Source organism: Anolis carolinensis, unplaced genomic scaffold (assembly GCF_035594765.1).
Source record: "Anolis carolinensis isolate JA03-04 unplaced genomic scaffold, rAnoCar3.1.pri scaffold_15, whole genome shotgun sequence".
Taxonomy (NCBI): Eukaryota; Metazoa; Chordata; class Lepidosauria; order Squamata; family Dactyloidae; genus Anolis; species Anolis carolinensis.
Window position 1 is genome coordinate 4,096,510 of NW_026943826.1, and position 26,975 is coordinate 4,123,484.

At 44.8% G+C, this 26,975-nt stretch overlaps 1 protein-coding gene across 1 annotated transcript in view; it reads right to left on the reverse strand.

Moving 5' to 3' along the window:
- Positions 1–26,975, reverse strand: part of disp3 (dispatched RND transporter family member 3) — a 66,125-nt gene that overhangs the window by 6,186 nt on the left and 32,964 nt on the right. The window contains exons 6-17 of the mRNA XM_008123360.3: positions 24,758–24,918; positions 21,038–21,177; positions 20,755–20,900; positions 11,853–12,014; positions 10,506–10,667; positions 10,235–10,363; positions 8,903–9,039; positions 8,490–8,671; positions 6,717–6,847; positions 5,045–5,220; positions 1,139–1,265; positions 748–893 (exon numbers count right to left, since the gene is read on the reverse strand). Of these exons, the coding sequence (XP_008121567.1) occupies positions 748–893; positions 1,139–1,265; positions 5,045–5,220; positions 6,717–6,847; positions 8,490–8,671; positions 8,903–9,039; positions 10,235–10,363; positions 10,506–10,667; positions 11,853–12,014; positions 20,755–20,900; positions 21,038–21,177; positions 24,758–24,918 (1,799 nt within the window). The remainder of the gene's footprint in view (positions 1–747; positions 894–1,138; positions 1,266–5,044; positions 5,221–6,716; positions 6,848–8,489; positions 8,672–8,902; positions 9,040–10,234; positions 10,364–10,505; positions 10,668–11,852; positions 12,015–20,754; positions 20,901–21,037; positions 21,178–24,757; positions 24,919–26,975) is intronic.

The window sequence follows — 26,975 nt, forward strand, 5'->3', positions numbered from 1 at the left end:
AAATCAAGGGAACTTCATATTTGGCCAAAATGTTGTTAAATGGGTGGATGGACCTTCTCAGAGCTGAAGAAGGGAGAATGTAGGCCTTCTCAGAGCTGGAGAAGTAAGGAAATGGACCTTCTCAGAGCTGGAGAAGGGAGAAAGCCGGCCTTCTCAGAGCTGGAGAAGTAAGGAAATGGACCTTCTCAGAGCTGGAGAAGGGAGAACGTAGGCCTTCTCAGAGCTGGAGAAGTAAGGAAATGGACCTTCTCAGAGCTGGAGAAGGGAGAACGTAGGCCTTCTCAGAGCTGGAGAAGTAAGGAAATTGACTTTCTCAGAGCTGGAGAAGGGAGAAGGTAGGCCTTCTCAGAGCTGGAAATGGACCTTCGCAGAGCTGGAGAAGGGAGAACGTAGGCCTTCTCAGTGCTGGAGAAGTAAGGAAATGGACCTTCTCAGAGCTGGAGAAGGAAGGAAATGGACCTTCTCAGAGCTGGAGAAGGAAGGAAATGGACCTTCTCAGAGCTGGAGAAGTAAGGAAATGGACCTTCTCAGAGCTGGAGAAGGAAGGACGTAAGCCTTCTTCTCAGAGCTGGAGAAAGTGCTTGAGAAGGTAACAGACCTCTTACCCTTCTCTGGCTTCAAATGAACCCTTGGAGAGACCTCAAATTAAATGAATGACTGAATCCATGCATGCTAACTCAAGACCAAACATGGTCCAGCTTCAGGTCCACAAGGCTGTAGCACCCAATGGGATGAAGGAGCCCTCACCGACTCAAAGGCCATGGAGATCCACTGGACTTTGCCATCCTTCAGCCCCACGGCCCCATGGGAAAGCTGCCCCGGAAGGAGATTCGGCTCGGGGAGATCCTTACACTCTGGATGGAGCATCTGAAGGACGGAAGAGATACTATAACCTGGAAAGAGGGAGAGCATCTTTTTCATATGATCCAGAAGGCCTGAGAAGGTGTTAGTATTGACGGGGACGGGTCTAAGGAAGGACGTTTGTTCCCCAATTTTGGACAGCCAGACTCCGATAGACTTCTCCACAAAATGGTCAACAGAGAAGTACCAGGAGATATGAGGTCATGGTTTGGTAAGGAAACGTGTTTATCTGACCTTAGAGGACATCCAAGGGTTGGAAGAAGATGGCTCAACCAACCTGAAGGCAAGCATTGGGCTCCTCCCGGCTTGACCAGCTTGGCGTTGCGGGCGATGGCCTTGCAGATCCGGCACAAGCTGCCAACCTCTTTGAAGAGGTCGAAGTCGTCGTCGTAAACGGCGCTGCCCTTTCACAAGGAGACACACAGAAGATGCGAGAAACACATGAGACAATTGGAGAAAAGGCTGGTCAAATTAGAATCAAGTAGGACTATCATTTCCCTTGATATGGACACTAGACTCCTATCGATGAAGTCTAGAATCACATTGGCTTTTTGAGCTGCTACGTCACACTGTTGACCTACGTTCAGCTTGCTTACTCCTCAATGTAGTGCCTGATAGCCAGGATGCAGCAATATACATCTTAGGGGCCTTCCATATAGACATTTAACCCAAATAGCACCTGAGTAGTGACTGTGAATGTCATGATGCCATATCTAAGGGGGTGTTGTAATGGCTGAGTCATAACTGTTGATGTAGATCAGTGATTCCCAAAGTGGGCTCTACCGCCCCCTGGTGGCACCTATTAGGACATGGGGGCGGGGCCAGGGGAGGGGCGGGGCCTCTTCCCAAGTGCCGGAGACAGGGCTGAGCACCTGAGGCGCCTGCCAGGACACAGGGGGCGGAGCTAGAGGAGTGGGCATGGCTTCTTCCCAAGACCCCAAGACAGGGCTGAGCATCAATACCTCTCCTGAGGCACTTCTTGGGACACAGAGGGCGGAGCTAAGGAAGGGGCGGGGCCTCCTTCCAAGAGCCTGAGACAGGGCTGAGCCTCTATACCTCTCTGAGAGGCCTTTTAGGACTAATGGGTGGGGCTAGGGGTGGGGGCGGGGCCTCGTTCCAAGAGCCTGAGACAGGGCTGAGCCTCTATACCTCTCTGAGAGGCCTTTTAGGACTAATGGGTGGGGCTAGGGGTGGGGGCGGGGCCTCCTTCCAAGAGCCTGAGACAGGGCTGAGCCTCTATACCTCTCTGAGAGGCCTTTTAGGACTAATGGGTGGGGCTTGGGATGGGGGCGGGGCCTCTTCCCAAGAGCGCGAGACAGGGCTGGGCCTCTATACCTCTCTGAGAGGCCTTTTAGGACTAATGGGTGGGGCTAGGGGTGGGGGCGGGGCCTCTTTCCAAGAGTGCAAGACAGGGCTGAGCCTCTATACCTCTCTGAGAGGCCTTTTAGGACTAATGGGTGGGGCTAGGGGTGGGGGCGGGGCCTCTTCCCAAGAGCGCAAGACAGGGCTGAGCCTCTATACCTCTCCTGAGACGCTTCTTGGGACACAGAGGGCGGAGCTAAGGAAGGGGCGGGGCCTCCTTCCAAGAGCCTGAGACAGGGCTGAGCCTCTATACCTCTCCCGAGAGGCCTTTTAGGACTAATGGGTGGGGCTAGGGACAGGGGCGGGGCCTCTTCCCAAAAGTCTCTATATACCTCCTCCCCTGAGGCTCTTGTTAGAACACGGGGGCACTTGGGAAGAGGCCCCGCCCCCTCCTCTAGCCCCACCCTGTGTCCTGGCGGGCACCACAGAACAGGGATAGAAGCTCAGCCCTACCTCAGAGCTCGTAACTCCGCCCATCTCAGTCCTGGCTGCCCATTTGTGGCCCCACCCACCTCCCCCTCGCAGCCCTGCATCTTGGACTAGGGGAGAGGCTCAGCCCCACCCTCTTGAGCAGGAGCCACACCCACCCCTCTAAGCCACGCCCCCCTTTCCAGGGGGCCCTGAGTCATATTTTTTCTGGAAAGGGGGCAGTAGGCCAAATAAGTTTGGGAACCACTGATGTAGATGATGGATGTGAGGTGGATAAATTGAGACACTTACAGCCATCTGTCTCAATTTCCCCTCCGTCCGACCACTCAGCATCTGCTTAGTAGCACGAACAAATCAAACTGCATAGCTGTCGGCTGATCTTGGCAGTAATGAGTTTATTTTACAAATATTTACAAAGATAAGAGGGTTATTGCAGCCAGAGTCCCTTACTGACAACCTAAATAAGGAGGATGAAAGAATCCATCTTCCTCTCTCCTATGTGACTCAGAGTGAGTATCCAGTGTGTTGTATGTGCTTTGTTGTATTATCTTTGATAGGAAATCCTTTCCAATTTCTAAACATCATGCTCCTCTCAAATTTCTCTTCTCCAGGCTAAAGATCCCCAGCTCTCCAATCCTCATTGGGATTTGTAGTTGGGATTTCGTACATTTCTCCCTCGTGAAGTTAGTTTGGTTAGCTTTGGCTCAGCCCTCTAAACTCACAAGGTCCTTTTGGATCCAGATCCTGCTCTCTGCAGGATTTATAAGGTCTCTTTGCTTAGCCACGGCCTTATGAGACCATCTAGATGGCTTTTGGAGGTCACTTTCCTTACCTATGGTCATATGAGACCATCTAGATGGCCTTTGAGGTCTCTTTCCTTATCTATGGTATTCTGATGGCCTTATGAGACCATCTAGATGGCTTTTGGTGGTCACTTTCCTTACCTATGGTTCTATGAGACTGTCTAGGTGGCCTTTGAGGGTCCCTTTCCTTACCTATGGTCTTATGAAACCATCTAGATCAAGGGTCCCCAAACTTTGTAAACAAGGGGCCAGTTCACAATCCTTTGGACCATTGGAGGGCCGGACTATAATTGGCCTCCAAGCAATAATAATAATAATTATTATAATTATTATTAATAACAACCAGTACAGGTGGTCCCGGTGGTGATCGGCACACTGGGTGCCGTGCCAAAAGATCTCAGCCGGCATTTGGAAACAACAGACATTGACAAAATTACGATCTGCCAACTGCAAAAGGCCACCCTACTGGGATCTGCGCGCATCATCTGAAAATACATCACACAGTCCTAAACACTTGGGAAGTGTTCGACTTGTGATTTTGTGATACAAAATCCAGCATATCTATCTTGTCTGCTGTGTCATACAATGTTGTTGTGTCAATAATAATAATAATAATAATAATAATAATAATAATAATAATAATAATAAAGAGGGTTGGGAGAGACCCTTTGGGCCATTGAATCCAACCCCCTTCTGCCTTTGCTCACCAAAAGCACAAGCAAAGCACCCCTGACAGATGGCCTCCCAGACTCAATGTTAATAATAATAATACAGTAGAGTCTCACTAATCCAAGCTAAACGGGCCGGCAGAAGCTTGGATAAGCGAATATCTTGGATAATAAGGAGGGATTAAGGAAAAGCCCATTAAACATCAAATTAGGTTATGATTTTACAAATTAAGCACCAAAACTTCATGTTATACAACAAATTTGACAGAAAAAGTAGTTCAGTACATAGTAATGTTATGTTGTAATTACTGTATTTACGAATTTAGCACCAAAATATCACAATATATTGAAAACATTGACAACAAAAGTGGCTTGGATTATCCAGAGGCTTGGATAAGCGAGACTCTACTGTAATAATAATAATAGAGGAGAACCCTTGGGGCATTTAGCCCAACTCCCTTCTGCTTTTGTGCCGTGGGGGCCGGATAAATGGCTTCGATGGGCCGCATGTGGCCCCCGGGCCTTAGTTTGGAGACCCCTGATCTAGATGGTCTTTGAGGTCTCTTTCCTTATCTATGGTCTTCTGATGGCCTTATGAGATCATCTAGATGGTTTTGGAGGTCACTTTCCTTACCTATGGTCCTATGAGATTGTCTAGATGGCCTTTGAGGGTCCCTTTCCTTACCTATGGTCTTATGAAACCATCTAGATGGTCTTTGAGGTCCCTTTCCTTATCTATGGCCATCTGATGGCCTTATGAGATCATCTAGACGGCTTTTGAGGGTCAGCCACGGAAATCCAACTCAGTGCCATCAATTTGACTTAGGGTGAGCATAAATCATAAAGGACATAATCAGAAAATGGCATTAGTTTCATCGCTCTGCCAATCCCTCCAAAACCCATATAAGAAAGTGCATGTACCATGTCTCCGATGACATGGTTGTCCATGCTCCGGGTGCGATTCACCCCAAGGATCCCAAACACCACGAAAACCATGGCTCCCGTATCAACCAAAGGTCGCACAGCTGGCTTCCCGCAACTCGCGTTCCCACAAGGGTTGAATCCGGATGTGACAGACAACTTGGTTTTGGGAGCAGCTTGAGAAGAGAAGAAAAGGACAAAGGTGATCATACAGTGAAATATGTATTCCTTGGCTTTGTTAAAACAGAACTGAACACAAGGTTAGTTCAAATGACCAAAGCAGAGAACAGTGTGACTATGACGTACCTCAATCTTGACACTAGACTCCAACTGAGGGTTGAATGAAAAGTAAAGTCAGACACGGAAGCCTTAGCATTGAACAGTTGTGTTGTTAAAGCTTGAAGTATGAAACCCTGCGCAGACGGGGAAGCCTTAGCATTGAACGGTTGTGTTGTTAAAGGGCGAAGTATGGAACCCTGCGCAGACGGGGAAGCCTTAGCATTGGACGGTTGTGTTATTAAAGTGCGAAGTATGGAACCCTGCGCAGATGGAGAAGCCTTAGCATTGGACGGTTGTGTTGTTAAAGTGCGAAGTATGGAACCCTGCGCAGATGGAGAAGCCTTAGCATTGGACGGTTGTGTTGTTAAAGTGGGAAGTACGGAACCCTGCGCAGACGGGGAAGCCTTAGCTTTGAACGGTTGTGTTGTTAAAGTGCGAAGTAAGGAACCCTGCACAGACGGGGAAGCCTTAGCATTGAATGGTTGTGTTGTTAAAGTGCGAAGTACGGAACCCTGCGCAGACGGGGAAGCCTTAGCATTGAACGGTTGTGTTGTTAAAGTGCGAAGTACGGAACCCTGCGCAGACGGGGAAGCCTTAGCATTGAACGGTTGTGTTGTTAAAGTGCGAAGTATGGAATCCTGCGCAGACGGGGAAGCCTTAGCATTGAACGGTTGTGTTGCTAAATTGCGAAGTATGGAACCCTGCGCAGATGGTCGGTCAACACGACTTCAGCAATGTGCAGCCATTGAATTCTTGACCGCAGAAGGTGTCACCCCAAAGGAGATTCATCAGAGGATGCAAGCTGTTTATGGTTATTGTGTTGATGTGAGTCCTGTGTGTCATTGGGCGAGTAAGTTTAAAGATGTTGAGCTGGGAACATCTGAAGAGTTGGACGTCCTGTGACAGCAACCACTGAGTTTCACAAGCAAAAGATTGAAAGATTGATTTCGGACGATCGTCGTATCACTCAGAGAGAAATTTCAAGCATAATCGGCATTTCACCAGAATGTGTGGGTCATATTATTGCTTTGCTTGTCTATCGGAAGATCTGTGCACAATGGGGATTGTGAGACGCCGGTTGCGGAAACTGAGTGTCGAGTTCTTCCGTGACGACTTCAGAAAACTTGAGCATCGTAGGCAAAAATGTATCCAATTGTCTGACGATTATGTGGAAAGGTGAATAGTGGTAGTTAAAAGGCACATTTATGCGTTTGATTTATTAAAATACTCCCATCCAAACCCAAGTAACGAAGGCGGAGGCATTACTTTTCATTCAAACCCCGTAGAAGAGCATTGGCCTTTTTATGTCCCGCATTACACAGCTGATTCACATTCAGCTCTATTCAGTCTATTTAAACTTCTAGATCCTGTTTTCTCACCCGCACCCACTCACCTCTCTCACTCGGCACGTATAGGAAGCCTTTGTTGGGCCCATCTGGACTGGAGCTGAGGAAGCAGCCGGGAGGTGCCAAGCAAACCCTGCCATGATAAGGAGGCTTGTGCGATTGGGCAAAATACAGCTTCCTACAAGTAGAAAGACACGTAAATAATCCTGAGAGACAGAGATGTGCAAATGCCTGGCCCTATATCTACTACTCGCTGGATTTCTACTACTACTCTATTGACTACTTGTATAGTGTTGGGACCAGAAAATGTAAAATGAATTTTGTAAGGAAGAAGTAGCAGCATGCGGAAAGGAATGAGGAAGTACTCCATCAAGGACTCAGTGTCACAAGTAGACGATGAAGCGGCAGCTCCCCCTGTGGCTGGAATTGAGAATACCTACATGAAGCTGGACAATGTTAAATTGCCTCTGTGTCTGTCTATATATGTCGTATGTTTAATGTCATTGAATGTTTGCCATGTATATGTGTGTTGTGATCCGCCCTGAGTCCTCTTCGAGGTGAGAAAGAAGGGCGGAATATAAATACTGTAAATAAATAAAATAAACAAATAAGTTAGAATGAAAATGACGTTAGAAAGAAAAAGTAAGAGGGAGTGAGCAGGAGTGGGAAGAGTAAAGGAATTTGGAATAGATAATTTATTTTATTTTATGGCATTTATATTCTGCCCTTCTCACCCTGAAGGGGATTCAGGGTGGATCACAGAACACACACATGGCAAACATTCAATACAAAGATGAGATGGACAACAAATAGAGGTATATAAACATTTCTCATCTTCAGCATCCTGGAGGTTGTGCTCGATTCTGTCCACGGGAGGTGCTATCGCTTCATCCTCCATGTCGAAGAGCTCTGTTCACAGACTTCCTCCTTTTTTTGTCTGGTATTTCCTTTTTATGGTGCCATTAAAATACCTCCCCACTTAAGCAGTACCTATTTATCTAACCACTGCTGTTTTCGATCTGCTAGGTGGGCAGTGAGCTGGGCTGAATGTCGGGTGCTCACCCCAACCCGGGCTTCGAATTACCAACCTTTCAATTGGTAAGATTTATTTCAGTTGTTGGTTAATCTGTTTTTGATCTGCTAGGTGGGCAGTGAGCTGGGCTGAAGGTTGAGCACTCACCCCAACCCGGGCTTCGAACAGCCAACCTTTCGATTGGTAAGATTTATTTTAGCTATTGGTTAACCTGTTTTCGATCTGCTAGGTGGGCAGTGAGCTGAGCTGAAGGTCAAGCACTCACCCTGACCCGTGCTTCGAACTGCCAACCTTTTGGTTGGCAAGATTTATTGCAGCTGGTGGTTAACCTGTTTTCGATCTGCTAGGTGGGCAGTGAGCTGGCTCAACATCAAGCACTCATCCTGACCCGTGCTTCGAACTACCAACCTTTCAGTTGGCAAGATTTATTGCAGCTGGTGGTTAACCTGTTTTCGATCTGCTAGGTGGGCAGTGAGCTGGGCTGAAGGTCGAGCACTCACACCGACCGGGGCTTTGAACTGCCAACCTTTCGACTGGTAAGATTTATTGAAGCTGGTGCTAAAGCCCAACCCTTTAGATAAGCGTTGCTGGTAAAATGTGTGACTGGTCTCGAGATCGGGATGGGAGAAGGAAAAATGGGAAGGAAAAATATTAGCAATATTGGGATGTTGTGCATCAACACCAGTAGATTGACAACAGAATTGGACTGGAGAGCCTAAAGCCTGACACTATGGCCGAGCTGACCACAGAATGGCACTGTTCTATCGCACCGCATTTGTCTCCTCACCGCGTGCGCTGCTGCTCCTTCGCAGCCACGTAGAAGCTGAAGTCGAATTTCCACCCTCTTTTGGCGTCGCAGGACAAGCTGGTCATCATCCACTTCTTGGGGCCCATCTGCTGGAGATGCCCTACTGTGGACATACAAGCGGTCAGCCTCTTGGTGAAGTTACCGTAAGGAAGTCTATACACCTAAGCAATGGATTAATGAAAACAGGTCACTCGAGATACCCGCGTCCGGAACCAGGGATAAACGGGGCATTAAACAGAGAGGTTAGTGTTGCAACATCTGGAACATAAGAACATCCCAGTGGTGATGGAAGACCCACAAACTACATGTCTCTCCCACCCCATGCCAATCCATAAATGAAGGAACTCTCTCCCATTTTCAGGGCACAATATAAGCTATTTTTGGAAACCCACCTGGAACGAAGGGATGTCTCCATCCCCGGTGGAGACCATTTGCCAAGGCGCCGGGACAGTGGAGTTGAGAGAGAACCGGTAGACCACTGGTCTGCCTTGGCCTTTGGATTTGAAGATGTAGACAGTTCCCTGGAGGTCTGGAGGAGAAGGAAAAAGAATGGGGAAAATGAAGACCCACCAACCAAGAAGAACCCACCACCTTCCACTAACAAAACATTGAGCCTATGAATGTTTCCAGGTCAACTTGGACTTATTCTCCAAAACTGGAGTCTACAAAGATGTCTGACCGACTGAGGTTCTTCCAGGCAGGGGGGAATCTTTTGAAATCCCACCGCTGCCACCAATTTGTAATGAACTCAGGCAGGGGGGAATCCTTTGAAATCCCACCGCTGCCACCAAATTATAGAGGTTTTATAATGCTGCCACCAGATGTAAAGATGGGGATTATCAACTCTTGCCATCACTATTGGATACGTAGCCACTAGCTACTTAGAGAGGAGACTTTAATTTTTCTTTCTTCTTCTTCTTCTTGTTTATTCTTGATGTGTGTGACAGAGACTGAGATGTTTGAAGGAATAATAACACATTTATTTAGGCACAAGCTTGATGGTTACAATAACTTTTCTTCTTGTTTGAGGCACGTTACTGAACAGTTGCAAAGTTATATTGGGGTGTTTCAAATTTTTAAATTCCACTTCAATCACAGAATATCTGTTCCTAGTCAGGAGACAGACTACCTTAAAATAAGTCACCAAACTTATTTTAGACTTGACTCAAAATCCAACCTTTGAGCCACCCTGATTCTCCAACTGAGAATCAGTCTTAACTGCAATTCCTCCAATTACAGACTACCTTAAAATAAGTCACCAAACTTATTTTATACCTGATCTCCTAACTTAGGATCAGCCTTCCCTGAGCTTCACCAGAGCCCAGACTAAAATCAACCTTTCCTGTGGTTCTCTGACCACAGACTGACTGACTGAGTTTCCCCCAAATTCTGCTCTCAATTCACCTAACCCAGTTGGCTCCGCCTCCTTCTCCATGGCAACCAACTCATGGTGCAGAGTAACTGAAATATTAACCCTTTTTAAAACACAGTTAAACATGGCATCTATAAATAAAAAATCACACTTCGTTGCAGGGTCCAACCACAATCTGAAAACTGAATTGTATCAAAACCATGTCCCATTGAAATGGGAATGGCTACTGTGGTCTCATCCAACTCTATGATTCTATGACCACCACAAACTATGTGTCTGCTGTGGGTTGAGGTAGATGAATATATTTGCTTTCGGTGGAGGATGACAGAGGCCTGAGACCTCCTGAACGCACCTTGTAGGGCTCCTCCGTCTCCCATGGGGCTTCCATGGCCGCCCCACGCCATCCCGGATCCCCATTTCTTCTTCTCCAAAGAGGTGCGGATGTTATTCTGCAGATTGCGGGGCTTTTCCTGAAACAAGCCTGTCCCGTAACGTTAGTCAGGGAGGAAAGGGTACCCACGATCAACAGAAGGACAAGGAAGGGGAAACATCTCTATCAATGACAACAATCGGAGACTATTAAGTGGTAACCCTGGCTGTCTCTTGGGTGTGGCCTAACTCACCTGAGCAGGTGATGCAAGAGATTCCCTCAGCACTTAGGTTGTACTTGAGGTCCAGCAAGACTTGGATGTTGGTGTCAGGACGGAAGAGAAGCGGAGCCCGGCTGGCCGGATGGAGGCGACTGGCGAAGAAGATGGAGAGGACGAGGATTGACAGGAACAGTCCTGGAAGAAGAAAAAGTGTGTTGCACCTCAGCACTGGTTCACCTTACTCTCAACACACACTCCATCACAGCAGATTTGGTTTTTAGAGTTTATTGATAAAAGATAGCAAAGTCTTAATAAAAAGCAGTAAAAGCAGTAATCCAATTGCAAAGGCAATCTGTAGAATATAGTTCAAAGTGTAGAAAATAATTCAAAGTCTCTAATATAGCAAATCAGTCCTGAAAAACAAGGTACCATGAACTCCAAAATACAATCCAAACACAGAATCTAAGCAGAAACAGATACAGGAATCTTTTTCCATGAGCAGAGACAAGGCAGGATTTAAACTTCCAAAATCAACGTTGCTCCATCTAAAACCTTTCCCTGTTTCACCCTTTTTAACTATGCTTACAAGCTAGGAAAGCATTCCTCCGACCTTGGGTTCCCACATGTTTATTAGCGATTCTCACAAAATGTCTGGGACAAACTCTTAACCTTAACTTTGTGTCTCTGTCTAAGGAAGACTCCTCTGACTCTCTGCCAGAGCCACCTGGACTTCGTTGATTTTCAAAATCTTGTGAAAGGTCACCCTTATTACTAATTTCAGCTTTTGCTTGTGAAACCCAGTGGTTGCTATCACAGGATGTCCAACTCTTTGTTTGTCATGCAAGTCAGATGTTGCCACCTCAACATCTTTAGACTTACTCGTCCAACAACACACAGGACTGACATCCACACAATCACCATAAACAGCTTGCATTCTCTAATGAATCTCCTTTGGGGTGACACCTTCTGCTGTCAAGAATTCAATGGCTGCATGTTGCTTAAGTCGCATGGACTGACCGTCTGCGCAGGGTTCTATACTTCGCACTTTAACAACACAACCGTTCAATGCTAAGGCTTCCCCGTCTGCGCAGGGTTCCATACTTTGCACTTTAACAACACAACCGTTCAATGCTAAGGCTTCCCCGTCTGCGCAGGATTCCACACTTCGCACCTTAACAACACAACCGTTCAATGCTGAGGCTTGCCGTCTGCACAGGGTTCCATACTTAACACTTTAACAACACAACCGTTCAATGCTAAGGCCAAATGGAACTGTAGAGGAGAGTCTACTGAACAAGTCAGTACTGGCATCTGTTGAGAAGTTATGAAGGTGGAGGCATTACTTTTCATTCAACCCTCGTATTTTAAAAAATGACTCACCGACGATCACCCACTTGTTCTTCACAGCCGACCAATGCACCCAACGCTGCAATAATTCTTGGAGGCGACCAATCAGATGCCCGTGGCTGCTGTCCTTTGGGTTGATTTGGGGGTTTTCCGGCGAAACCGAGACCAATGGGACGTCCCCGGTTTCGAGAGACACTGGAATAAAAAGAAAAGGAATGAAAAGCCTACTGAGATAACAAAAGCTGAGAGAAATCGAAGGCAGAACAAAGCCGGCTCATTCTGGAGACAAATCGTCCCAGCATTTGCATTTATCGATGTCTCTCCAGGCATCTCTTCACTTAGCGGATGAATGGGATCACTTGAAAAGGACGGTTTTCATTTACTTTCTGACCTCACCTCGGAACAAGGGAAAATAAAAGAAGAACGAGGCAATGTTTGCAAGACTGGTGTGGGAATTCAAACCCATCGCCATGCTGGGCAACTCATGCAAGAGATATTAATCAGGTCTTCAAAAAGCCAGAGGGATATTCAAACGGCCTTGAAAGAACCGTGTTTAGCTTCCTTTTATACATCAGTTTTAATACCGACAATGGAAACAATTCAGTTGGAGATATCCAAAGTCCTGAAACTCCAGATCGGAGGCCGTTTGGAACTATTCAAGGCCCTAAAACACTGCAATGGAAACAATTGGAGCCACAACTCACCTCAAGCCACAAGGAGAGGCGGATAAGAAATAATAATAATAATAATAATAATAATAATAATAATAATAATAATAATAATAATAATAATAATAATAATGTCGTGACCCCTTAATACAGTTCCTCATGTTGTGGTGACCCCAACCATAACATTAATTATTATTATTATTAACACAACGACGTTGTATGACACAGCAAACAAGATAGATATGCTGGATTTCGTTTCACAAAACCACAAGTCGAACACTTCCCAAGTGTCTAGGACTGTGTGATGTATTTTCGGATGATGCGTGCAGATCCCAGTAGGGTGGCCTTTTGCAATTGGCAGATCGTAATTTTGTCAATGTCTATTGTTTCCAAATGCCGGCTGAGATCTTTTGCACGGTACCCAGTGTGCCCATCACCACCGGGACCACCTTCCTTGCACAGTCTGCATTTCGGGTCATCAGCTGATTTTTCGATCTTGGCCTTAATTGCATTTGTCCTGATGTCTTGCTCCTGGGCTGCAAGGATCGGGCCTTCTGTCTCCTTCTTCAGGGTCCCATTCGTGAGCCAGAGCCAGGTCTTCTCCTTATCAGCTTTTCCTTCAATTTTGTCAAGGAACTTTCCATGCAGTGTTTTGTTGTGCCAGCTGTCAGCTCTAGTTTGTAGTGCAGTTTTCTTGTACTGGTTTTTTGTCTGTTGTGTTTTGAGGAGTTTCTGATTTTTGACTTCAATCAAAGCAGGTTCATCACTTTGCTTTACATATTCTGCCAGGGCATGTTCTTCTTCTTTGACTGCTTGTTTTACTTGTAAGAGCCCTCTGCCCCCTGATCTTCTAGGCAGATATAGCCGGTCAACATCACTGCGAGGGTGCAGTGAATGATGAATGGTCATGAGTTTTCTTGTTTTTCTGTCCAAATTGTCCAGTTCCGCCTGTGTCCAATTTATAATGCCAGCAGTATATCTTATGACAGGTATGGCCCAGGTTTTTATGGCCTTGATGGTGTTGCCTCCATTGAGCTTGCTTTTGAGAATTTTTCTGACCCTTTGTGTGTATTCTTTGCTGACCACAGTTTTCACATGTTCATGCTTGATGTTGTCCAGCTGTAATATGCCCAGATATTTATAGGCCTCTAGCTGGTGACACTTTATTGTTTGGCCATTGGGCATATTTATGCCATCATTTTCAATTATTTTTCCCTTCTTCAATGCCACTGTCGAACATTTGTCCAAACCAAACTCCATGTTGATATCAGTGCTAAAAATTCGGACAGTGTTGGTCAGAGACTGGATTTCAGTTTGCGTTTTCCCATATAGCTTCAGGTCATCCATGTACATCAAATGTGAAATTTTGTGAGAATTCTTAGATGTTTGGTAGCCGAGATTTGTTTTTTGTAAGATTGTTGACAGAGAGATCATGGCAATAATGAAAAGCAGAGGGGACAATGAATCTCCCTGGAAAATTCCTCTTCTGATGTTGACAAGTCCATAGCTTTCATTTCCAACAAACAGTTCAGTTTTCCAGTGCTCCATCATGTTTTCAATGAAGGTGCCAACTTTTTTACTAATCCCGATGGCGTCCAGGCACTTGATGATCCAGCTGTGTGGGAGTGAGTCAAAGGCCTTTTGGTAGTCAAACCACGCCATGTGAAGATTAGCTTTTCGGCTCTTACAGTTCTCCAGAATCATTTTGTCAATCAATAACTGGTCTTTTGTGCCCCTGCTTTTCCGTTTGTTGCCTTTCTGTTCATCTGGCAAGATGTTTTTTTTCTTCAAGATAGTCTTGAATTCTGTCAGCTATGATGCCAGTCAGTAGTTTAAACATTATTATTATTATTATTATTATTATTATTATTATTATTATCTGAGGGGCAAAACAATGGTTATTAACCTTCCTAATGCCGTGACCCCTTAATACAGTTCCTCATGTTTTGGTGACCCCCAACCATAACATTTATTATTATTATTATTATTATTATTATTATTATTATTATTATTATTATTATTATTATTTGAGGTCCAAAACAATGGTTCTCAACCTTCCTAATGCCGTGACCCCTTCATACAGTTCCTCATGTTTTGGTGACCCCCAACCATAACATTTATTATTATTATTATTATTATTATTATTATTATTATTATTATTAATAATAATAATAATATCTGAGGTCCTAAAAACAGTGGTTCTCAACCTTCTTTATGCCGTGACCCCTTCATACAGTTCCTCATGTTGTGGTGACCCCCAACCATAACATTAATAATAATAGTAATAATAATAATCGTCATCATCATCATCATCATCATCATCATCATTATTATGATCTGAGGTCCTAAAAACAGTGGTTCTCAACCTTGCTAATGCTGTGACCCCTTCATACAGTTCCTCATGTTGCGGTGACCCCCAACCATAACATTAATAATACTCATCATCATCATCATCATCATAATTATTATTATGATCTGAGGTCCAAAAACAGTGGTTCTCAACCTTCCTCATGTCGTGTCCCCTTAATACAGTTCTGCATGTTGTAGTGACCCCCAACCATAACATTATTATTATTATTATTATTATTATTATTATTATTATTATTATTAATCTGAGGTCCAAAAACAGTGGTTCTCAACCTTCCTCATGTCGTGACCCCTTAATACAGTTCTTCATGTTTTGGTGACCCCCAACCATAACATTTACTATTATTATTATTATTATTATTATTATTATTATTATTATTATTATTATTATTATTATCATCATCATCTGAGGTCCTAAAAACAATGGTTATTGACCTTCCTAATGCCATGACTCCTTAATACAGTTCCTCATGTTGTTGTGACCCCCAACCATAACATTAATAATAATAATAATAACCATTATTATTATTGTTATTATTATTATTATTTTATTATGACACAGCAAACAAGATAGATATGCTGGATTTCATATCACAAAATCACAAGTCGAACACTTCCCATTAATAATAATAATAATAATAATAATAATAATAATTTATTTATATACCGCCCTATCTTCTCAGGGGACTCGGGGCGATTTCCAACATAACAAGAAAACCATACAATGGCTTAAAACCATACAACTAAACATAATTACAATAATAAACATAAGTACACAAAACATACAATTAATCAATTAACACCCATGTTAACTCCCATGTACAGCAGAAAATACTGGAAGGGTTTGGTGGGTATTGAGCTTGAGTTGGGAGTTGTAGTTCTCCTACATCCAGAGAGCACTACGGACTCTAAACAATGATGGATCTAGACCACAAATATTCAATATGCCCAAATTTGAACACTGGTCGAGTTTAGGGAAAACAGACCTTGACATTTGGGAGTTGTAGTTGATGGGATTTATAGTTCACCTACAATCAAAGAGCCCTTTGACCCCACTAACAATAGAATTGGGCCAAACCTCCCATATAGAACCTCCATGACCAGGAAAAACACTGGAGGAATTTGGGAGGAATTGACAGTGATTTAAGGGAGATGTAGTTCATCTCTATCCAGAGAGCACTGTGAACCCAAACGGCGATGAATCTGGACCAAATTTGGCAGAAATACCTGATATGCCAAAATTTGAATACTAGTGGAGTTGTGGGGAGGAGGGTTGATTTTGTCATTTGGGAGTTGTAGTTGCTTTTTTTCCCTCTCGTGTCAGGAGCAACTAGAGTTGCTTCTGGAGTGAGAAAATTGGCCATCTGCAAGGACGTTGCCCAGGGGACAACCATCCTTTTTACCATCCTTGTGGGAGGCTTCTCTCATGTCCATGCATGGAGCTGGAGCTGATAGAGGGAGCTCATCCGCGCTCTCCCCGGGTGGGATTCGAACCTGGCAGCCTTCAGGTCAGCAACCCAACCTTCAAGTCACAAGGCTTTTATCCCCTAGGCCACCAGAGGCTCCATTGGATATGCTGGTTAAGACTGCTGGGAGTCATAGGCCAAAATGTCTGCAGCGCTAGCCCTGTTGGCCTTTCCTTAGAGTTAACCTCACCAATCTTCCCACTAAAATGAACCAAGGGGACCAGTTGTAAAACGGGTCGTGCCCATTGTTGAAGAGTTGCTGGGATTTATACAATAAAAGAGCACTCTGAACCCACAATGGATCTGCACCAAACTTGACCAACATTGAATACTGGTGGGATTGACTGTTTTTGAATTCTGAGAGTTGTAGTTCACCAACACTCCATACCAAACTGGTGATGGAACTAGTTTTTTTTTCCGTGTCAGGAGCAACTTGAGTTGTTCCAGAAGCAATGGAACTAGTAAACTTGCCACACACTGGTGACTACGTGAAAACCCCCTCGTGACCCACCCCGAGGTCCCGACCCCCAGGCTGAGAAACGCTGTCCTCAAAGGTCCAAATGCTCTTCGAGTAAATAGGCCACCCCGTGAATGAAAACAGGACCCCCATTATAGTACTGGGAATCCTTTTCGGCTTCACCGGCACGGCGTGCATGAGCTCGCAAGCAAATGGAGCTACCTTCCCTGCCCTGTTGACCCGCGGGCATCCCAGAGGAAATTGTCATCCTATTATTCCGGCAAAGCAGGAGAACGGAGACATTTCCATAAATTACCATGCGAGGCAGGGAAGGCATGTCAATGAGGAGAGGTGCCCACGGCAGGAGCTTCAAGCACCTCGGGGCGTCTGTGGAGAGGCCCTGACTGCGGGAGGGATTTGGATAGAAGACCAGAAAGTTGAAGAGTCATTTTTGGAGACAACTTTCCAACCATTGCCCATCCAACATGGACAACAATCATGCTAATGGAAGGATTCTGGGATTTGCAGTCTGAGAGGGGATCTCAGAGAGATGAGTATCACATTCCGTGCTTACCTGGCCAACCCTAAGTCAATGGTCAAAGTTTACCTGCCCAAAGGTTCTCAGCCAACTGGGAAATACCTCTTTTGGACCAGCTTCAAAGACCAAAGGCAAAGATATTTTGGATGACACCTCTAACAATCCTTTCCCATTGAACATGAATCCCATGCGAGTTGTAGGCCAACCAACACGGATAGACCAAAGGGCCTTCAAAGCCTACACAATCCTTTCCCATTGGCCATGAAGACCATGGGAGTTGTAGGCCAACCAAGACAAGTAGACCAAAGGGCCCTCAAAGCCTACACAATCCTTTCCCATTGACCATGAAGACCATGAGAGTTGTAGGCCAACCAACACGAGTAGACCAAAGAGCCTTCAAAGCCTACACAGTCCTGTTCCATTGGCCATGAAGACCATGGGAACTGTAGGCCAACCAACACGGGTAGACTAAAGGGCCTTCAAAGCCCACACAACCTTTCCCATTGGCCATGAAGACCATAGGAGTTGTAGACCAACCAAGACGGGTAGATCAAAGGGCCTTCAAAGCCTACACAACACTTTCCCCATTGGCCATGAAGACCATGGGAGTTGTAGGCCAAACAACACGGGTAGACCAAAGGGCCTTCAGAGCCTACACAACCCTTTCCCATTGGCCATGAAGACCATGGGAGTTATAAGCCAAACAACACGGGTAGACCAAAGGGCCTTCAGAGCCTACACAATCCTTTCCCATTGGCCATGAAGACCACGGGAGTTGTAAGCCAACCAACATGAGTAGACCAAAGGGCCTTCAAAGACTACACAATCCTGTCCCATTGGCCATGAAGACCATGGGAGTTGTAGGCCAGGCAACACAGGTAGACCAAAGCGCCTTCAAAGCCTACACAACACTTTCCCATTGGCCATGAAGACCATGGGAGTTGTAGGCCAACCAACACGGATAGACCAAAAGGCCTTCAGAGCCTACACACTTCTTTCACATTGGCCATGAAGACCATGGGAGTTGTAGGCCAACCAACACTGGTAGACTAAAGGGCCTTCAAAGCCTAGGAAACCATGGATGGTGACTATAGTTTGTACCAGGTAATAATATAGACAGGTTGGATTGAAACCCATGGGAGTTGTAGTCCAACCAACACTGGTATACCAAAGGAAAGCATGGATGGTGACTATAGTTCATGCCAGGTAATAATATAGACAGGCTGGATTGAAGCCCATGGAGTTGTAGGACAACCAACACTGGTAGACCAAAGGGCCTTCAAAGCCTAGGAAACCATGGATGGTCACTATAGTTCATGCCAAGTAATAATATAGACAGGTTGGATTGAAGCCCAGGGACTTGTAGGACAATCAACAATGGTAGACCAAGGGGCCTTCAAAGCCTAGGAAACCATGGATGGTGACTATAGTTCATGCCAGATAATAATATAGACAGGCTGGATTGAAGCCCATGGGAGTTGTAGGCCAACCAACAATGGTAGACCAAAGGGCATTCAAAGCCTAGGAAACCATGGATGGTGACTATAGTTCATGCCAGGGAATAATATAGGCATGTTGGATTGAAGCTCATGGGAGTTGTAGGCCAACCAAAACTGGTAGACCAAAGGAAACCATGGATGGTGACTATAATTCATACCAGGGAATAATATAGTCAGGTTGGATTAAAGCCCATAGGAGTTGTAGGCCAACCAACAATGGTAGACCAAGGGGCCTTCAAAGCCTAGGAAACTATGGATGGTGATTGTAGTTCATGCCAGGGAATAATATAGACAGGCTGGATTGAAGCCCATGGAGTTGTGGGCCCACTAACATTGGTAGACCGAAGGGCCTTCAAAGCCTAGGAACCATGGATGGTGACTATAGTTCATGCCAGGGAATAATACAGACAGGTTGGAATGAAGCCCATGGGAGTTGTAGCACAACCAACACTGGTAGACCAAAGGGCCATCAAAGCCTAGGAAACCATGGATGGTCACTATAGTTCATGCCAAGTAATAATATAGACAGGTTGGATTGAAGCCCAGGGAGTTGTAGGACAACCAACAATGGTAGACCAAGGGGCCTTCAAAGCCAAGGAAACTACGGATGGTGACTATAGTTCATGCCAGATAATAATATAGACAGGCTGGATTGAAGCCCATGGAGTTGTAGGACAACCAACACTGATAGACCAAAGGGCCTTCAAAGCCTAGGAAACCATGGATGGTCACTATAGTTCATGCCAAGTAATAATATAGACAGGCTGGATTGAAGCCCATGGAGTTGTAGGCCAACCAACAATGGTAGACCAAAGGGCCTTCAAAGCCTAGGAAACTACGGATGGTGACTATAGTTCATGCCAGATAATAATATAGACAGGCTGGATTGAAGCCCATGGAGTTGTAGGCCAACCAACAATGGTAGACCAAAGGGCCTTCAAAGCCTAGGAAACTATGGATGGTGACTGTAGTTCATGCCAGGGAATAGTATAGACAGGTTGGATTGAAGCCCATGGAGTTGTAGGCCAACCAACAATGGTAGAACAAGAGGCCTTCAAAGCCTAGGAAACTATGGATGGTGACTGTAGTCCATGCCAGGGAATAATATAGACAGGTTGGATTGAAGCCCATGGAGTTGCAGGCCAACCAACAATGGTAGAACAAGGGGCCTTCAAAGCCTAGGAAACTATGGATGGTGACTGTAGTCCATGCCAGGGAATAATATAGACAGGTTGTATTGAAGCCCATGGAGTTGTAGGCCAACCAACAATGGTAGACCAAAGGGCCTTCAAAGCCTAGGAAACTATGGATGGTGACTGTAGTTCATGCCAGGGAATAATATAGACAGGTTGGATTGAAGCCCATGGAGTTGTAGGCCAACCAACAATGGTAGACCAAAGGGCCTTCAAAGCCTAGGAAACTATGGATGGTGACCATAGTTCATGCCAGGGAATAATATAGACAGGTTGGATTGAAGCCCTTGGAGTTGTAGGCCAACCAACAATGGTAGACCAAGGGGCCTTCAAAGCCTAGGAAACTATGAATGGTGACTATAGTTCATGCCAAGTAATAATATAGACAGGCTGGATTGAAGCCCATGGAGTTGTAGGCCAACCAACAATGGTAGACCAAGGGGCCTTCAAAACCTAGGAAACCATGGATGGTCACTATAGTTCATGCCAAGTAATAATATAGACAGGCTGGATTGAAGCCCATGGAGTTGTAGGACAACCAACAATGGTAGACCAAGGGGCCTTCAAAGCCTAGGAAACCATGGATGGTGACTATAGTTCATGCCAGGGAATAATATAGACAGGTTGGATTGAAGATGGACGCACACCTTTGGCCTCCCCAGGAGACTTCATTCTGGGTGCTTTCCAAAGCTAAGTCAACAGCAAAGTCCACCAGAGAAATGGTGAAGAAGAGTGCTTCCAACCAACCTGGATCCTCTTCCACATCCAACAAGGGGATGTCGTCGTCCAGATAAGGAAGAGTCCTCTGTCCTGGTCCATCACCTTCTTCTGTGGAGATCAACAGACCATCGGAGATGTGCAAGGTGTCCTCCTTGGTGCATTTCTGGCTGCAGCTGGAACAAGAAGAAGAACAGATGCTGAGGGATCCAAGCCATTTGTTGTGGACATTTGGTCAACACAAATCAAACTTTGGTGGTGTATGGATATAGACCGTATATAGAGCGCTGAGGACACCTCTTGGAGGCCTCACCTTGCCTGGCAGGCGTTCTCCATTGGAGACAGATACAGAGACCAAATCCCGAGGGCTGCTGGCATGGTGAAGAGGACGGCCACCCAACAGCAGGAAACGATCAGCGACATGAAAAGACCGAAGTCGTGGACGGCCGGAATCTGTACAAAACGCAGGGAATAGATAGATATACTTAAAGCACAAAGCAGTTCAGACATTTTTGTGGGCTTTCTCGCCAGCGTTAGCCAACAAACCAAAAACTCAGAGTAATGGTTTATATAGTGTGTGAAATGTTCACTCATTGTTCAAGTAAGTGTGTGGTGCTTCGGTAAACATTCTAGCAGAGGAATGGTTAAGTGCATATGTAGAGATGTGGCAGGGAGGAATCTTTATATCCCACCGCTGCCACCAATTGTGGTGATGTGGGGAGGGAAGGATCTTTTGATTAATCATATTATTATATATTTAACTATATCCGCTGACACAAATATAAATATGTTTTATTTAACCGCGGCCACCAATTGTGGAGAACTCAGGCAGAGGGGAATTTCTTTATCTTTTCTTATTCACTTTAGATGGTATCGTAACTTAGTTTTGAATATATGTGACAGAGACTTGGATATGGAAGAACAAAAAAATAAGTTTATTTCAGGCACAGAGCTTAGTGGTTACAATTTGTTTCTCAGAGTTAAACTTTCTTAATCTGTTGCAAATATAACTTATGATGAATCCTCTTTCAAATACTTTCTCCTTTCCTTTCCCAACCAAAACTATTAACTGATCACTTTGGATCTAACTGGGATTACTTCCCCTTATTACTCAGACTACAAATAAACCTAAACAAGTCACCTAACTTGCTTAATTCAACACCACTAGAGATCTGAGTTTCCCTAACCTGTCTTCCCTGTGACTAAAAAATCACAGACTAAACTGTTTTTTTAAAACATTCCCTCCTTTTTCCGTCAAACGGCGGTTGGCTCCGCCCTCGTTACTATGGTAACCTGCCTCAGAATGCTGAGCTGGTTACCATCCCCCATGCACTGGTAACTAATACTTACCCTTTTAAACATAGTCAAACATGACTTTTTAAAATGAAATTAAACATGACATCTATAAATCAAAATAAAAACACACTTCTTTACAGCATAGAATTAGATTTACTGCCTAGAGTGACATTATTCAGCTTCCGCTTACATAGGGGACATAAGTCACTGGGAATGGAATGCGGGAGGTGACAAGTTTTACTGATAAGCTTCTTCGCAGTTCATCAATTCTGCCTGACATGTGTGTTAGCTGTGCTTATGTACAGAGCTGTAAATAACTTCAATAAAAGCTCTGAACTGCCCGGATCGGCAGACAGCTATGTGTGCAGATGCTAGATTGGCGATGGAGGGGAAAATTGAGACAGAGAGCTGTATGTGTCTCAATTCAACTCTCACTTTGATAAGATCTTCCCAATTTCTCCCTCGATCTTGACCTCTCACAGCAATGTCTTTCTCCCTTCCGTATCCACTCATTACCCAAGCCATGAAGCCTCATCCCTGCTGTTTAGCATATCCCATCATCCAGAGTTACAAAGCATTGTGCGGGCTTTCTTGAAATTCATTCGCCACCCTAAACATCCTGTCTCCCCAAACGTGGCTCTTCTTTCTCTCTCGATCCCAGCATCTCAAGGCTATGTTTTTCCTCTGCGGTGTAACACATCCCATCATCCAGTGTGGCAAAGGATATTGCCGGCATTCTATTGCAGAACTAGCCTCTCCCCTTTCCAAAACGATCCCTCCTTCTCTATCATACAAGTTTTCTTAGAGGAGGGTTGTTGTATGTCTTTCGGGCTGTGTGGCCATGTTCCAGAAGTATTCTCTCCTGATGTTTTGCCCACATCTATGGCAGGCATCCTCAGAAGCTGTGTGGCATGGATAAACTAGAGGAACGTGTTAGATAGAAATGGCACAGCATTTCTAGTCATATAAAAACACTGTTTGATGAACATGTGGAATATTGATAGCATCTGGATAAGGACTGTGAATGTCATAAAGCAATACATAAGGGGTTTGTGGTAATGTCATAACCACATGAGGGCTATTGCAAAGGGGTTGCAATGATCTATATAAGGAGGATGAAAAAATCCACCTTTCTCTCTCCTGTGTGACTCAGTGTGAGTATTTGCCTATTCTGTATGTGACTCTCTGATGATCTGATCGTTTGTAAGGCTGCGTATCCTGATTGTACATTCGTAGATATTGCAACGGTGAAGATTAAAGTCTTTGGATATTTTGGATGAAAACCTGAGTTTACTAATCAGTGTGTATAATTAAGGTGCCTACGCAGCCTAGGGGTGCAATATAACCCAACCTTGCGAGATGTCATAGTCCAATGATGGGCAACGTTTTGCGCTTGGTGTGTCAAAATTCACCAAAAAACCTAGCATGACTTGAGTGGTGTGTCACTTCGAGAGAAAAACCATAATTTCATAATATATATAGTTTAAATAACAAAGATATATAATTGTAATATATAACTGTACTAGCTATGCCTAGCCACATGTTGCTGTGGCGTTGTCTGGTGGTGTTGGTAAAATTGTTGAGGTAGTGATGGTATTGAATGTATGTTGTATGGTTGTCTTTATGTTTAGTATGCATTTGGTTGTTTGTGTACTGTGAAAGTGGTGAAGGTAGAGGGGGTCTATGTCCCTGTGTAGTATTGTATAGTATTTATTAGACATGTCCAAAAAATCGTTTTGAATCGTATATCGGAATTATTTCGGATTGTTCTCACTTTTTGATACGCATTCCGAGACATTGTCTCACAGCGCAACCCGTAATGTAATTCGAACCATTGTTGGACCATTCTCTAATTGTCTCTTAATGTTTCGTTAATTCCCCCCCCCCCCCCAATTTTTTAAAATATATTTTTAAAAATATTTTTTAAAAAATTGTTTGTTCAACCTACCTTGAATGGGAGCTTAGCACAGCCTATCGTGGCTGCCGCTCCCCGGCCAATCAGAAGCCTCCACGATGGACGCAAAGGTGGAAGATTGCCATACAAGCCCAGTGTGTAGCGATTGCGCATGCACGTCCGCCATTTTAGAAACATTTAGAATCATTACGAATTTTTGAAAATATCTGAAATTTTTGGGTGAAAAAATTGGAAATACTTTCTATATCGAAGCGCTAGCACCCCCTACTTTAGAAACGAGAATTAAAACATTTTTTTCATCGATTGGACATGCCACACACACACACACACATATATATATATATATATATGCAATGTGCATAATTCCCATGGAGTAAACAACAAAACCACTGAACCAAATCACACCAAATTTGGCCACAAAAGACATAATCATCCAATCAATCTGCATGCGGCAGCGTGTCAGCAAAAATGGCTAGACGTGTCAATGCTGACACGCGTGTCATAGGTTGGCCATCACTGTCATAGTCATTTATTCAACCAAATGTCAACAATGTCAAGGGACAATGTCAGGGGGAAAACAATTTCAGGGAAAATATTCTTTTAAGGGATCAAAATTTTTCCAACAAAACGCAGCTCCTCACATAACAAGCTAGGGTGGAAGGATCTATGAACCTGACATAGATATGGCTCCTCCATGTTTGGAGGCACATACGAATAACTGTTGGTCAACAATGAAGAGAGCCATCCTTGCTGACCCTTACTTTCCGCTTACTATCGGGATGCAGTTGTCCCTCACTCAGTAAGTAAAGGGGAAGGGCTCACCTGGGAGAAGATGTTGGCCGCGTAGGCTGCCGCGGTGGTCAAGGAGGTGAAGAAGGTGGCCTTCCCTGCGGTCTGGATGGTGTGGATCATGCGGAGGTTCAGGTCTTTCAAGTGCGTGGCCTGCCGATACGTATTGATGAAGACAAAGACGTCGTCCACACCTGAAAAGTGTCAGAGTATTTGCAGCGCAGCAGTAGTTGGATGGAAGGAGTGGAACACAGAACGAAGAGACACTCAGAGACATTGGTAAAACTATTTACAAAGTTTTACTGTATGCAGCAATAACCAACACAAACAGACTTGCAGACGACAGACGAACACAGGACTGCTCTGTTCTCCAACAGAACTTGACTCAAACTCTAGGCAGACAGAACTCAACTGAACTGAATGGATGCAATTGTTTTGCACAAACACTTGTGTCTGGATACTCCCTAGTTCCATCAAGGTCATCATAGCTTCTAGGCAATTAACTCTTTCCATAATTATGGTACATTCTGGATGATGCAATCAGTTGCAATACAAGCATGGCACAAATTGCATTTAAACACTATCAATACACAAATCAATACACATTAACAATACACTATCAATACACATTAACAATTAGACACTGAAAAAGGGGATATAAAATCCTTAAAAAATTCGAAGGGAACTCAAGAGCCATCCAGTCACAATCCAAGCCCTCCCGACAGATGGCCATCTAGCCTTGGCTTTCAAAAGCTCCGGAGAAGGAGGCTCCAAGGCAGACTATTCCACCTTCTTCCTAACATTTAAACGGAATAGCATCTCCTGCCATTTGTTTCCAATGCAAACTTAATTATCTCAAGAGAGTTTCTGCCGCCCTCCCTCCTCAGATATATAACCCAGTTGGATCCGGAAAAAACAACAACAACCGCAATGAAATTACCCGAAAACCATTACAAAGAGTCGTAAACGCAGTGAATTAAAAAGCACGTCCTGAGTTACGGGGCAAGGCTACCGATGTTTATAATGGAGGTGAAAGTAATTATAAAAGCACAAAGCAATTAAAAGGAAAGGGGTTTCGGGTTTGCGGTTTGGAAAGCAGCACCACTATGCCTCACGGGGCCCTGGATCTATACCTGAAAGCACTATGCCTCCCAGAGCCTTGGATCTATATCCTAGAGCACTATGTCTCCCAGGACGTTGAATCTATATGATAGGAAACTTTGTCTCCCACAGCCTTGAATCTGTATCCTAGAGCACTATATCTTCCAAGGATGTGGATATATATTCTAGTGTACTACATCTCCCAGAGTCTTGAATCTATGTCCTAGAGCACTATGTCTCCCAGGGCCTTGAATCTATGTCCTAGAGCACTATGTCTCCCAGGGCCTTGAATCTATGTCCTAGAGCACTATGTCTCCCAGGGCTTGAATCTATGTCCTAGAGCACTATGTCTCCCAGGGCCTTGAATCTATGTCCTCGAGCACTATGTCTCCCAGGGCCTTGAATCTATGTCCTAGAGCACTATGTCTCCCAGGGTCTTGAATCTATGTCCTAGAGCACTATGTCTCCCAGGGTCTTGAATCTATGTCCTAGAGCACTATGTCTCCCAGGGCCTTGAATCAATGTCCTAGAGCACTATGTCTCCAAGGGCCTTGAATCTATGTCCTAGAGCACTATGTCTCCCAGGGCCTTGAATCTATGTCCTAGAGCACTATGTCTCCCAGGGTCTTGAATCTATGTCCTAGAGCACTATGCCTCCCAGGGCCTTGAATCTATGTCCTAGAGCACTATGCCTCCCAGGGCCTTGAATCTATGTCCTCGAGCACTATGTCTCCCAGGGCCTTGAATCTATGTCCTAGAGCACTATGTCTCCCAGGGCCTTGAATCTATGTCCTAGAGCACTATGCCTCCCAGGGCCTTGAATCTATGTCCTCGAGCACTATGCCTCCCAGGGCCTTGAATCTATGTCCTCGAGCACTATGTCTCCCAGGGTCTTGAATCTATGTCCTAGAGCACTATGTCTCCCAGGGCCTTGAATCTATGTCCTAGAGCACTATGTCTCCCAGGGCCTTGAATCTATGTCCTAGAGCACTATGTCTCCCAGGGCCTTGAACCTATGTCCTAGAGCACTATGTCTCCCAGGGCCTTGAATCTATGTCCTAGAGTACTATGTCTCCCAGGGCCTTGAATCTATGTCCTAGAGTACTATGTCTCCCAGGGTCTTGAATCTATGTCCTAGAGCACTATGTCT